The sequence below is a fragment of the Akanthomyces muscarius genome, chromosome 6 (assembly GCF_028009165.1).
Source record: "Akanthomyces muscarius strain Ve6 chromosome 6, whole genome shotgun sequence".
NCBI classification, from domain to species: Eukaryota; Fungi; Ascomycota; class Sordariomycetes; order Hypocreales; family Cordycipitaceae; genus Akanthomyces; species Akanthomyces muscarius.
This window is the reverse complement of record NC_079246.1, coordinates 1,355,995-1,369,710: the sequence shown is the minus strand read 5'-3', so window position 1 is coordinate 1,369,710 and position 13,716 is coordinate 1,355,995. Positions and strand designations below refer to the sequence as shown.

General features: G+C 55.0%; 6 protein-coding genes across 6 annotated transcripts; 3 read left to right on the top strand and 3 right to left on the bottom strand.

The window, feature by feature from the left end:
- Window positions 1-233: 233 nt before the first annotated feature.
- On the bottom strand, window positions 234-2,705 carry LMH87_000492 (uncharacterized protein; the record flags this gene model as incomplete). The annotated part of the gene is made up of 2 exons (XM_056198407.1): window positions 234-408; window positions 484-2,705. The coding sequence occupies 2 exons, from the start codon at window positions 2,703-2,705 to the stop codon at window positions 234-236; spliced, it is 2,397 nt and encodes a 798-aa protein (XP_056055360.1).
- Window positions 2,706-3,332: 627 nt separating this feature from the next.
- LMH87_000491 (uncharacterized protein) lies at window positions 3,333-3,897 on the bottom strand (the record flags this gene model as incomplete). The annotated part of the gene is made up of 2 exons (XM_056198406.1): window positions 3,333-3,533; window positions 3,598-3,897. The coding sequence occupies 2 exons, from the start codon at window positions 3,895-3,897 to the stop codon at window positions 3,333-3,335; spliced, it is 501 nt and encodes a 166-aa protein (XP_056055359.1).
- Window positions 3,898-4,500: 603 nt separating this feature from the next.
- On the top strand, window positions 4,501-5,121 carry LMH87_000490 (uncharacterized protein; the record flags this gene model as incomplete). Its single annotated transcript, XM_056198405.1, has 2 exons — window positions 4,501-4,656; window positions 4,726-5,121. 2 exons carry the CDS (start codon window positions 4,501-4,503, stop codon window positions 5,119-5,121), a joined length of 552 nt encoding a protein of 183 aa, XP_056055358.1.
- Window positions 5,122-6,610: 1,489 nt separating this feature from the next.
- On the top strand, window positions 6,611-7,593 carry LMH87_000489 (uncharacterized protein; the record flags this gene model as incomplete). Its single annotated transcript, XM_056198404.1, has 2 exons — window positions 6,611-7,367; window positions 7,424-7,593. 2 exons carry the CDS (start codon window positions 6,611-6,613, stop codon window positions 7,591-7,593), a joined length of 927 nt encoding a protein of 308 aa, XP_056055357.1.
- Window positions 7,594-7,816: 223 nt separating this feature from the next.
- LMH87_000488 (uncharacterized protein) lies at window positions 7,817-9,419 on the bottom strand (the record flags this gene model as incomplete). The annotated part of the gene is made up of 3 exons (XM_056198403.1): window positions 7,817-8,922; window positions 8,978-9,187; window positions 9,266-9,419. 3 exons carry the CDS (start codon window positions 9,417-9,419, stop codon window positions 7,817-7,819), a joined length of 1,470 nt encoding a protein of 489 aa, XP_056055356.1.
- Window positions 9,420-9,843: 424 nt separating this feature from the next.
- On the top strand, window positions 9,844-13,649 carry LMH87_000487 (uncharacterized protein; the record flags this gene model as incomplete). Its single annotated transcript, XM_056198402.1, has 4 exons — window positions 9,844-9,870; window positions 9,944-9,998; window positions 10,058-10,070; window positions 10,358-13,649. The coding sequence occupies 4 exons, from the start codon at window positions 9,844-9,846 to the stop codon at window positions 13,647-13,649; spliced, it is 3,387 nt and encodes a 1,128-aa protein (XP_056055355.1).
- Window positions 13,650-13,716: the final 67 nt, after the last annotated feature.

Below are 13,716 nucleotides of genomic sequence, written 5' to 3'. Positions count from 1 at the left end.
ACTACTTTAATAAACTTCTCCTGTATTTGGAATCTTTATACAATCTCCATCTCATCTTTTGTAAATGTTATGTACATGCGATACAATCTCGCTTTCCCCTTTGCCCTCGTGCCAATGTTACAAGTACAACAAAAGAAGTGGCGTTTACCACGTCTTTTTCCAACAAAATGAGAATGCATTCGCTTTATTATGCAGCTTCTTTCCCTCTTTTTTTCCCCACCACACCTCGGAATTCAAACCTCTGCTCGCATGTTGCGGTCGATTTTGAACTGGCACATGGAATACTCATTCATCTTGCGGCCGACCTTCATAATCTCCTCCCACTGCTGCTTGTACCGCAGCTTCGCCCAAGTCTGGAACTCGTTTTGCAGTTCACGTCCAGGGAGGGCGTTGTACGCGATGCCAATCCTGCAAAAGGTCTCCTGTTAGCAACGTTTTTTTTTCCTTTTCTGGTCACGTCCGCGATGGATTTGACAAACTCACGTCATCGGCTCGGGCTCGACCCCGACCACAGAGGGCATCTTCACAATCAGCGCGCGAATCTCCGTCTCGGAGCCGGCGCCCGCGACGGCGCCAATGTACGCATTGTACACCCGCGGCGAGACCTCGAGGTCCATGCGCTCTATGCGGTCCCAGATCTCGCGCGCCATCTTGTAGCCGCCGGGCTTGCGCTCCAGGGTCCAAAACACGGCTTCCAGCGTCGCGTACGACGGGCCCTCGCGCGACTGCGTAATCTGCGTCCAAAAGTCAAGCGCCCGGAGCGGCTTGTCGCACGCCGCAAAGGCCATCATGAGGCCCGTCTGCAGCGCCGTGTTGGTCTGCACCGTCGTGTCCATCTTGAGCATGTTGTGCACCATCTCGAGCCCGGCGAGGTCCGGGCAGCGCGTCAGCCCCTCGAGGCAGGCAATGTACGTCTCCATGCGCGGGTGCATCGACTTGCTGCGGTGCTGGCGCATGTGGCCAAACACGTGCGCCGCCATGTCGGGTCGCTTGCGCGCGAAAAAGGCCGCCATTAGCTGCGTGCGCCGCTCGGGGCTCGTGTCCTCGAAGAACTGCTGCAGCAGCTGGTAGCCGCCCCAGGCACGCGACGTGCTCGTCCTGGGGTCTAGGCAGAACTGGACAAAGGCCGATTGCACGACGGCGCGCTCGGCCTCGCTGAAGAGAAAGGTGTTGATGGAGAGAATGTCCATGACGTCAAAGTGCTGGTCGTTTTCGAGGAAGCGCAGGCACAGGGCGGAGACGGTGGCGGGCTCGAGGCGGAGGCCGAGCTCCTCGACCGAGTTGAGGATGGAGAGGATGAGGGGGAAGCTGGGAGGTGTTTGCTTTGCGAGTGTGATGAGGTAGTGGTTCACGAGCCGCCCGAATTGAGGCTGCAGGTCGGATTTGGAGTCGCTGCCCCAGGGCTCGAGATATTTGACTTGCTCGTAGGCATGGTGTGCCCGGTCAAAGTCCTTGGCTTCGATGCAGAGACGCAGCATGTGGATGTAGCTCTCGCCATTCATCTTGATACCTTTGTCGTCGCCAAGCTGCAGAACCTCCTGGCCAAGCTGATAGTCTTTGAGCTCGACAGCCACGTAGAGGAGGCCGTTGATTGTGTTGATAGTAGGCTTGATGTCACCGCCGCGGTCGACCATGTGGTCCATCATGGTCCCGACCTGGGATAGGCTGCGGCCCATCAGCAGCATCGACTGCAGCAAGACATCCCAGTAGCGTTTTCTGGGAGCAGACTCGCCCAGCTCTATAAAGTAGGGCATTGCCCATTCTTGTAGCTTGTTGCGCCTCGCAAAAGAAGCGACGGCGCGGTAGGTATCTGGGTGGCACTGTGGTTGCTCAATGCGTTTGGCGAACCAGGCCTTTGTTTCCTCGATTCGGTCGCGGCCGGCAAAGTATTGTACAATGACCGACTGTAGACTAGCATCGAGAGCGATGCCGTAAGTTTGCGCATGGTCAGCCAGCTCCAAAAGCTCGGCTTCCCTACCCTCTCTAGCTAGGGCGCGCGCCACGGCTTCGAGTAATTGATCGTCCTGCGTCAGGTAGATGGCGTACTCAGTCATGTCCCACTTCTCATACAGCATCTCCTTGGCCTCGACTCCGCCGCCGTACAGTGAAAGCGCCCGGACGAGATATGTCCACTGCAGCTCCACCGCGCGCGGCTTCTGCGCAAAGTCGCCCTCCATCCACGCCTTGTACAGAGCGCGCGCAAAGTCGACATGGTGCTGCGTCGTTTCGCTCGGCTCAATCTCGAGAAGCACCTGGCGCGCCATGGCGAGGTCGGCCGCCGACAGGGGCTTGACGTTCTGGTCTTCCTGGAGGCTGATGCGCTGGTCGCAGAGGTAGTCGAGCAGGCGGCGGCACTGCAGGGCCTGCGTGCTGTTGAGCGGCACGCGCGACTTGAGCTTGGCCTGCATGAGGCGGCGCCAGGCTTCCATGAGCTCGCGCCGCGGCTGCGGCCGCAGGTTGTCGAGCATGCGGCTGCGCCAGACCATGATCTGCATCCATCCGGGCTCGTACTCGGGCTGTCGAATCTCGCGGGGCGGCTTTTTGAAGAGGACGTTGAAAAAGGTTCGCTCGAATCGCGGGCACACCGTCGGCACTGCTTGCGGCAAGCGTCTCGCAGAAGGCGAAGGGGTCAGGAGAGAGCAGGTTGGCGCTCTCGTGCGATAGACCAGGAGGCGCCGCCCATGACGGGCGAAATTGGCCCTCATCGTCTGCTGCGTGGGAGTTTTTATGATGCGTTCACGAGGGTTCTTCTGTGGTTGAATAAATCGTTAGCGCATTCGGGAATTCGACCGGTTGTAGAGGTTATATTCTCACATTAGCATCATAACGAGAGTGTCAATCGCAAAATTCGTGGCAATGATGGTCAGCTAGAGCAGCTCCAAAACGCCGAAGCTGCTGGGCATCGCCAACATTTCTGGTGGAGCTACGCAGTACAGGGGCGCGACCGCGATTAACCGTGGTTTCACCGGCGCAGACTACAGGTCATCTCCGTCGTTGTTAGTCTTCAATTATGCTGAAAATACGTATATGATGCATTGATCCACGTTTCAATCAACATTTTCTGCTGCATTCTCCGTGGCTGCGTGGTGGTGAAGCGAGAATGAGGCTTCAAGACATGCCGGAATCCCACCCAGGTATAATAACGAAGCCAATGGGTCAGAATACTGTCCCATTTACAAGCTCTTTATGTCTTTAAAGCTTGAGTATGCTATAATACATGGATATGCTAGATTGTTTGACAAAGAAGATTGGGTAATTGGTTCTCCCGCTTTTAATATACAGCTGCACTCGGCAAGCTTGACCCCAGAAACTTACACATCCAGCGTAGTGTTTTAACCTCTACGCTGCTCAGAAGGGTAGAATTCCGAGCGAATAAGTTCGGGGTGGTCGTGGATGGTCGGGTACAGGCCCATACCTTGAATTCTGCGAATCATCTTGGCAACCTTGCGCTGGTTGACGGGCCGCAGAGCTGTCTCCTTGGAGTGCTTAATCTGGCCGGAGCTGGTCGTGAACTCTTGGATCAGAGAAAAGTTCTGTATTTTCTGTCAGTTTCCTGTGGTTCCCTTCACTGCCCTTGTGGGAAGACCGCCATCATACCTTGTACATGTCCAGTGGGCGAAGGCCCAGGATATCCACGACATCAACCTGGCGCTGGTTTCTTCTGCGCCACTTGTCCATTTCGCGAGGGCTCAGGTCGTGCGGCGAGTAGACATCACCGGGCACCCATCGGCGGGGCATCTGTCGGAGGTAGTCGTTGGACACCTTGCGGTTCTTGAGGAAGTCGATGTGCTCCTGCTTGACGCGGAGGCTCTCGGCCGCGCGGTCCTTGTAGGCCTGGCCGATGCGGTGCATGGAGCTGGTGCCGGGGCTTCGGCCGTTGGCTCCGCCGACGGACATGCGGTCCTTGTTGATGGACTGGAGTCTGCTCGTCGACGACGGCGTGGGTGCGCGAGCGGGCGGCGGCGGCGGGCGATTCTCGCGCGGCGGCTGCGCGACTGCGGCCGTGGACGAGAATGGGCGGAGGAAGGAGAGAAAGGTGGATGGAGCGCGTGCGGCGCTCACCCCTGGTAGTCGCATTGGCATCTTGTCGCGTTGATCGGGATTGAGGAAACCAGTCGCAGGACTGAAGCTCTACCTCATACTAGGGGAGGATTTTGGACTGGAAATTCTGGCGGCTGATACGTTGGCCAATCAGAGCGCGAAGATGAGACCCGCAATCACTTATACTGAAGATCAGGTGTGATGCGCTGATGCATTGGTCGCAACATGAGAAATTGAGATTCTTGAGTTCCAATTGTATTCGAACTCAGTCGGATTATATGTTTCGGGTGCTTATCAAGTCCTCATCAGTCTTGCGCGCGCATCGGCGAGTCGGCGGCTGGTCCTCCGTCCGATCGGAGAAGCCCCATAATATTTTTTCAGCAACTTTGTTGGAGATTTCGAGGTGGCCATCTTCGCAATTCCTGCAGCTCAACACGAACTACCAGCAAATCTGCCAAGATGGTGCGAAAACTCAAGTATCACGAGCAAAAGCTCCTGCGGAAGACGGACTTTATCACCTACAAGCAGGACAACGGCCACCGCGACAAGGAAGTTGTTCGCCGGTACAATATCCAAAAGCCCGAAGACTACCAAAAATACAATCGCATCTGCGGTGTATGTATTTTCTCCTGGCGCAGCGCCTAATATGCTCCTCATCGAAACACATGCTGACCCTGTCTCCAGTCTCTCCGCCAACTCGCCCACCGCCTCTCGCTCCTCCCGCCCGACAACGCCGTGCGTCGCAAGCACGAGGAGCTGCTGCTCAACAAGCTGTACGACATGGGCGTCCTGTCGTCGGCGTCGAAGCTCTCGGCCGTGGAGCACGGCGCGACCGTCAGCGCGTTTGCGCGGCGGCGGCTGCCCGTCGTCATGACGCGGCTGCGCATGGCCGAGACGGTGCAGGCGGCGACCAAGCTCATCGAGCAAGGGCACGTGCGCGTGGGCGTCGAGACCATCACGGACCCGGCGTATCTGGTGACGCGCTCGACCGAGGACTTTGTGACGTGGTCGGTCGGCAGCAAGATCAAGCGCAACATTATGAAGTACCGCGACCAGCTGGACGACTTTGAGTTGCTGTAAGGCAGGGGCGGAGAAGGTGGTGAGAAGAAAAGGCGAGGCGACGAGGATATACCGTTGGCGTATAGAGCTGTCGAGATTGACCGTTTTATTTTGTGGTTTTGAGCATTTTCAAGGCGTTATGGTGTCGATTGGACTTTTTACGAATGGTGGAAGCAGGGTGGTAGTGTTGAAGAGGGACGCAGTAGTTTGGAGATGAGGCTATTCTGGAGCTCCTTGCAATTTCTATAGGGCAAGAAATGAAGACATTCTATGACGGGAAAGACAGATCCAAGGCACAATCGCGGGAAAATGGCATTTAGTTCTCTGAGCCCGAGGAGGGCCTAAGTCTGGCCTAGCTACGTGAATGCAGAGGGCGTGAGCATAGTGAAAAACATGTTTACGAAGAACAAGGCTCATATTCTGGCTCATAGGTGCTCGCTCGGCAAGCTTACATGTGGAAAGGCGCGGTTTGCGTTGGCACCGCTTCGGAGGGGTTCCATCTGGTGGTAGGTAAGTGGGCGTGTCAGCCAGAACGCTCCCAAACACACACACGCACACATACACACCCGGAGCCCGCGATTGTAGCCTGCCCAGGATCGTGCTCATGAGTCGGATAGGCTGAGCAAGTAAAGTTGCCGCCGGCTTCACGGCATGTACCGTGTTTTTGCGGCGTCAGAGCTGGGAAGCTTTTACTTTGGGCTCGTTTCTTTCGGCAGTTAATGGGGGCGTTTTCTCAGCCGTGTGGCACGGAGGTGGACAACGACATTGGGAGCTTTTGGTTCGTTGTGAAACAGCAAGCGCAGTAGCATAAATCACGTACAGTCGGGTTCATGAATACAACGTATTTGGTAGGCACAGCTTTGTTTATAATCAATTCATGCACGCGTCGTGGCCCGTGTGCTTTCTTTCAACCGGCCCCGGTTGAGCGCAGAGCCCGGGAGAGTGTGACGGAGGGGGGGCGGGCGCCCGCTTCAGCGGACGCGCAGCCACTTAAAAAGCCAGCACAGCCAAGCTGCCAGCCAACCAGCACACCAGGCTACATTTTCACGCCTCAGGCGTAGCGTGCGCTACCTGAACAGCTTTCCTGCGCCCCCCCCACAGGCCCCCCGAGGCTGTCGGCGACTGGCCGCCCCAGCTCCGGGCCTCCTGTTGTCTGTCTCTCGCCCAGGTCTTTTTGTGCGTTGCTTGCCCGCCTTGTTATACTAGCCACACACCCAGTTCTGGCCGCCGCTGATATAAAAGGGAGGCCGTAGCCCTCTTACACCTCTCGTGTCATTCCCACACTCTGTGATCCTTTTCCCATACCTCTGTCCGTTTTCGCAGACATTCGGTCCCATTGCCTTCTCATGTAAGTCATGTCACTCACCCACTCCCTCGCATGTTGCATCTCTAACATCCTCACAGCACCAAATCTCTACAATACCATCCCCCTCTCCTCCTCCTCTTCGCCGTTGTCAGATAGCAGCTGTCCCGTTTTATCTCTGCCTCTCTGCTGTCGTCATTTCCCACCATGGGTCTCAAAGAGGATGTGGGCAACTTTGCCATGAAGATGATTGGGCCTTGGATGTTCATCGGCATGGCAGTGGCTCACTTCCCGCAAGCCTTCACGTCCATTGTCTCCTCTGGCCAGTACTCCAAGCTCTTCTTCCCCTCCGAGTTCCTCGCCGTCGCCTTTGGCAAATTTTGGGCCACCGTCGGCCCCAACATCAAGGAGGACTTTAAGCCCCGCGTCGTCCCTGTCCTGGAAGGCCGCGTCCGCGACGGCAAGGTCGTCGAGGAGCCCGTCTATGAGCCCGTCTCTGGCGTCATCATGGAGATTGGCGCGGGAAGCGGCATGTGGATGGATGTCCTTGCCTCCTTTACCGCCGCCGCCGGCTCAGGTGCCGACGGCCCCGCCTCAAACCTGCGCAAACGCAAGACGGATGGTGCCTCTGGCGGCGGCGGTGTCGTCACCAAGATTTATGGCGTCGAGCCCAATGCGATTTCCGCGGCATCCCTGCGCAAGCGCGTCGACGAGATCGGCCTCACTGGCACCTACGAGGTCGTCCCCGTCGGCATCGAGCAGGTGACTGACTCGACGGCCTGGGACGGCGAGATCCCAGAAGGCAGCCTCGACTGCATCGTTTGCATTTGCTGTCTCTGTAGTATCCCCGACCAGGAAAAGAACCTTCAGTACCTGTACAAGCTTCTCAAGCCCGGCGGCCGCTGGTATATCCATGAGCACGTCAAGGCCACACGTGGTGGAATGCTGCTGCGTCTCTATCAGGGTAAGTATTCTAGCGCACATTTGAGCAGTCCCAAATGCTGATTCTCGTCTCTATAGCTTATGTTGGATTCTTCCACGGTCTGGTAATGGGAGGCTGTCAACTTTGTCGCCCTACACTCAAGAATATCCTGGCTGCGGGGCCGTTCTCCGAGGTCAATGTCAGCTCCGCTGCAGACGATACCCCATATGAGGTGATTCCCTGGGTCATGGGTGTCCTCAAGAAGTAATAGGAGACAGTCGATTGGAGAATTATCTGAGCAGTGGCGTCGGAGTGTCGAGGTTGTAAAATTGACGAGGCAATAGCGTCTTTCAGGAGTACAGAGCACAATAAGTGTCATTTACGCTAACAACGATTTAAACATTAAACCCAAGTACGCGTGTGTCCAACGTAATTTCGCAATCCAAGATGCGCCAAAGCTCCAATCTACCAAAATGCCTTCTTGTTTAGTTTTAATTCCTCAAAAAGCCCCTCGTCTTGTTTCGCCCCAACTCAGAGCTGAGGGCATCCAGACACACCACCTCCATGGCGCACTCATGGTTACTCTTTCCATGCGTGCCGCGCTGAATACGCAGCCTCCACTGCCCTCGTTTTATCGTCCAGTTTTCTACCTCTGGCGACTCGTCAGAAGATGTCGTGTCTGTGCGCCGGCGTTTGCGCGAGTTTGCGACAGCAGAGTCTGCGTTGTCAGCCGATTGCGGTTGAGGATATTCATAGTCTTTCCCGTCCAGCGTCACCGCAGCCTCCGGTCCAAACTTGACAATGACAAGGTCCTCGCTCAGCGGTGTGTTGCCCGGCACAGCTGGCATGGACCGGGCGCCGCCCGACGCCATGAGCAAGCCCAAAGGCTGCGTCGTCGGCGGCAAGCCGAGCTTCGTCGCGATGACTTCAAAGAGCTTGGCCACTCTGGTGCGTGTGTCGCCAAAGAATTCTGCCCGCGGTCCGTCGGCCGTAAAATGAATGCGCGCTGCTTCCCCTCCAATCTCAAGAACAAGCTCTGCAGGAAGGTCGTCTACATAGGGCCGCGCGTAGTTGACCCAGCCTGATAGGGTTGTCTCGAATTCGGCCATGCCGTGGTCCCCGATGGCCTCTTCGGGTCGGTCGTGAACAATGTGTATTCCGCTTTTTTGCACATTCTCTAGCCGGAGAACGATTTCGTTGCGCTGCCTCAGCGAGTTGAAGCTGATGGAGTGGGGAAGCAGCTTCTGTTCGAGACCCTTGAAATGGAAGTATCGGGCGTCCCGCAGCAGCTCATCGCGATGAGTCTCGTCTCGGATGTTGACTGGATATCCATGGAGCAAGCGCAGCAATTCAGCGAAGGTATCGGCGCTTCGGGTTGGGACGCATGGCGGGAGAATGGACGGCGGCCTAATCAGCCCTTCGCGGTCGAGCCCAGGATATGCTTCGTCGCGTCGACCAAACACGAGCCCAAAGCCTAGCGAAAAGTAATTTGGAGAGTTGCCGGGGTCGGTAAGAACGTCGCGCGGAATCTGGAATTCGCGATGGCCGATGGAAATAAAGATGCTCTCCTCGTATAACTGGGACATGAGCCTGGGCACTAGTATCCGGGGTCAGCCACTTGCAACCGTTTTCAGCGCCATTCATCGACCTACAGTTGTAGAATTGCGCGTCAGAAAAGAGGCGGACAAAATGGGTGCCGTCGCGCGGCTGGATATGGTAGCCTTGCAAGTGCAGCGCTATGTCGCCAAAGGTGACGGGGTCGCGATCGATGTACAGCGTGCGGATGCCCGAGGAAATGTCTTCGCCATCTCTTTCTGCCTTTTTTATTTGGCATAAAAAGTATTGCGAAAAGTATGACGGCGCTGTCGTCCGAGCTCATATTAGTGGCACGTTGCTTTGCCAGCAATCACCCTGCGCAATGCGCCACGACTCCTACTCACCGTCGGACGAGATGGACGCGCCAGAGAGCTTGAACAGCTCGCCGCCAATCTGTATCGGAAACACTCGCTCGCGAGGAAGGATGTCGGGTATCTTGTGTATTGTCGACTCGGTTTGGCTTCTGTCGCTCGCAGCGGCTGGAGTCGAGGAAGCCATGATGCCCGCTCGTACAGCGTGGCCTGCCTCGGGGTTTGTCGGCACAGGATCTGAAGATCAAAGACCAAAAAGAATCGTTGCTTGTTGGAGTGTAGTTTTGTCGCTAAACTTTCGCTAAAAAGAGGAAGAACTTTTGTGTTGGCGGTCGCAAGTTCGGCTCTATTGCGTTCGCATAGCCCGGATCCTGACTGAGCTGTGGTGGGGCATCACAAATCCGGGGGTACGGCCGGACTGTGCATTACTAGTTATACACCACCGCAATTTAACCCGGGACCCCATCAGGCTTCATTTGATCAATTCCCTTCGACCGACAAAATACAGGGACTGAGAGAAAAACTAGAATAATGAGTCCGAGAAAGATTATGGAAAGACTTGCGTATCTGTTTTGTGAGCTTCTGGTCCAAAAAGTCTCTTGACATAAATCATGGCCCCGACGATAGTAAAGCGGCTTGTAAGTGCATTGATGTCCTCCGCTCAAGCACGTCTCCGCCGTCAGTACTCGAGTTTCTACTCAAGATTTCCAGGTATCTTGTACAGAGTTTGGCTTTGATATCCTGGGATCAAGATTCATGGGAAATTGTGCGGAATCCGCGCCGCTCGGCGGAGTTTTATTGCTGACCAGTGCACCGATCCATTAGTGCGTACCGACCGGTAAGGCAAGGGCCTACGAGACATTAAATCTAGCCCAAGGCTAGAAGCTTGAAACTGAAAAGAAGAAATTCAGAAACCGTCAGCCGTCATCAAAGGTTGCTCTACACGCGATTAAATTGAGTGCGGTGCTGCCTAAAAACTGTATCACGTGGCGACGCTCCTCAGCCATTCCACCTTACGCGCTCCAGTGCGCGTCGTCTATGAACTCCACCACCAGCGCATCAAGGATGCAGGCCAGCGACAATGGCCCCGACCGGCGACGCACCACCCATTGTAATATTAGACAGTGACGATGACGATCCAGAGAGTCATGTGAATCCAGATATTCAACTCAAAGGAGAAGATAAAAAACGAAAGGCTGAACCCACATTCTCCGAAAAGGTAGAATGGACGGATGAATCCGACTTTGTGCCAGTCGCCAAACCAAAAAAGAAGCGCCCCAAGAGAAAATCAGCGCCAAAAAGAAGAAGCACTGGCGCCGATGGGCCAGCAACGGATGCCGACGATGTTGTCCTCGAAGATGACTGGCAGCCTGAACTGCCCGATTATTTGATTCAGCGGCGAGAGGAATTTGACGCCAACAGGAAGAGACATCATGAAGCTGCACTCATGCTGCCACCAGACTACACTGGCGTAGATCTCGTTGACGGCAATGGCATTGAAAATCTCAGCGAGCGCCCTACTTTCCCTCCTAGTAGCGGTATTCGCCCTGTACGAGCGTACGAGGATATTGAGCTGCCGCAATCCGCAGGCCTCATCCCAGCCTCCATCGCCCAGTATTTGCGCGACTATCAAATCGAAGGCGTCAAGTTTTTACATCGCAAGTTTGTCTACCAAGAGGGCGGCATTCTTGGTGACGACATGGGCCTCGGCAAAACAGTACAGGTAGTCGCCTTTCTGACCGCAGCATTTGGCAAGACAGGCGATGAGCGAGATAAGCGAAGGCTCCGACAGATGCGCTGGTATAGCACCGATCGGTGGTATCCGCGCATTCTGATCATTTGTCCAGGGTCGCTGCTCGTGAACTGGAGGAATGAACTGGACCGATGGGGCTGGTGGCAAGCAGAGATTTACCATGGGCCAAACAAGGACGACATCCTCGGTACCATGAGAGGGGGCATGTCAGAAATCATGATTACAACATACGATACATACAAGAATAGCCGCAGCGCCGTCAACATGGTCCAGTGGGACGCCGTTATCGCCGATGAATGCCACAGGCTCAAGGGACACAATTCAGAAACGACCAAGGCCATGAACGAGATCAATGCGCTATGTCGCATCGGACTAACTGGCACGGCCATCCAGAATAAGTACGAAGAGCTTTGGACATTGCTTGACTGGACCAACCCGGGCAATTTCGGCACCAGAGCAGAATGGAGCCAGACAATCAGCAAGCCACTCACCGTCGGTCAATCTCACGAAGCCACCTTGGCCCAGCTGAGTCTCGCAAGACAGACGGCGCAGAAGCTCGTCAATAATTTACTTCCTCGCTACTTTCTACGGCGAATGAAGAGCCTCATTGCCGACCAGCTACCCAAAAAGACGGACCGCGTCGTCTTCTGTCCATTGACTGACCTTCAGAAGCAGGCATACGATAACTTTTTGGGGAGCGATGATATTTCTGTGATACGTAACATTTCAGAGACGTGTCAGCATGAGAAGAAACGGGGCTGGTGCTGCGGGCGATATCTCAGCAACGGCCGGGCCTGGCAGAGCGCCGTATTCCCCAGCATGATGTCTCTGCAAAAGCTCTCCAACCACATGACGCTTCTCGTGCCCTCGGCGACTGACCTCGATGGCAAGCAAGATTCAGAGCTTAATACGCTCAAAATCTGCGTGCCAGATAGATGGCAGAGCCTGTATGCGCACCGCGACCAGATTGGCAATCTCGTTAACCCCGAGTTCTGCGGAAAATGGAAGGTCATGAAGAAGCTGCTCAAGTTTTGGCACAGCAGTGGTGACAAGGTGCTCGTCTTTTCTCATAGCGTCCGTCTTTTGCGGATTTTGCAACATCTCTTTACCAACACTAGCTACACGGTGAGCTATCTCGATGGTAGCTTGAGCTACGAGCAGCGACAGGAAGTCGTCGACACGTTCAATTCCGACCCAACGCAGTTTGTTTTCCTCATCTCAACCAGGGCGGGCGGTGTTGGTCTCAACATTACATCAGCCAACAAGGTTGTCATTGTCGACCCGCACTGGAATCCCTCCTACGATCTGCAAGCGCAAGACAGGGCATACCGCATCGGTCAGACCCGCGATGTCGAAGTATTTCGGCTCATTTCTCTCGGCACCGTGGAAGAAATTGTCTACGCACGCCAAGTCTACAAGCAGCAGCAGGCCAATATTGGCTACACTGCGTCATCAGAGCGTCGTTACTTTCGTGGCGTACAGCAAGACGCGGATCGCAAGGGCGAAATCTTTGGTCTCTCCAACATTTTCACGTTCCATAGCGATAGTGGCCTGCTGCGTGACATTGTCAACAAGACCAACATTGCAGAAGCCAAAGTCGGTGTGACGCTCGCGGAAGTAAACGTGGACCAAGCAGCGAAAGAAGACGACGATTTGGTCCCTGTAAAGGCCGAGCACGGCGATGACGACAACGGCGTTGGCCAGTTGGCGGCGCTTCTCACAGCGGAGGACAAGAAGCCCAAGCCAGATGGTCAGAGTGGGACACCGCGTAAGAGCGACGCCATCCAGGCCATTCTCGCATCCGCAGGCGTAGAGTATACACACGACAATGCCGAAGTCGTTGGTACCTCGAAGATTGAGGAGCAGTTGTCACGCCGCGCCGCCATGACTTCCTGGCAAGACGACGCGCATGGTCAAAGCGCACTGTTTGCCGGGAGCCAGGACGATATCCAAGACCTGGAGGCCCTGCACAGTGTGTATAATCCTCCCGCGGATGTTCGGCTGCGGCAATTTTGCGAAATGGCGCGCGAGTTTGGTTTTGCCAATGCCCAGGACTTTGCGCTCGTCGTGGAGGGGTGGACGCAGGAGGAGCGACGCAACTGCCTGGAGACTTTCTACAAGAGGCGCCAGGGAAAGATTGCACAGAAGACGGAGAGAATTCTGGACGAGGGGGGTGTCGAGGTAAAAAAGCAAGAGGCTGGTGATGGGTCGATATTGCCCAGCGTCGAGGTGAAGAGTGAGATCGTCAAGACAGAGCCAGGCGTCAAGCGGGAATCTATGAAGCGTGAAGTCAAGGGCGAAGTCAAGTCTGAAGTCAAGGGCGAAGTCAAGAATGAGGTTAAGGGTGGAGTCAAGGATGAAACCAAGCCTAGACTTCAGCACGAGATCAAGCATGAGATCAAGTCTGAGGTCAAACCTGGGGTCAAGGCCGAAGTCAAACCCGAGGTCAAAGGTGAAGTCAAACCCGAGGTTAAGCATGAGGTCAAAGACGAGTCCAAAGACAGAGTCAAAGAGGAGATGAAGAGAGAACCTGTTGGCGTCAAGCACGAAACTTGCGCAAAGGCAGAACTTGAAGACGTAAAAATGACAGATGCCAAGACGGAAGGCGAAAGCAAGAGAGTGTCCATCTTTTTGATAGACGACGATGACGATGATGAGCTTTAGAAGGCTAGCAAATACCATGATACCCCAAATACAATTACGATTCATTCCATTCTACATTTATCCTTTA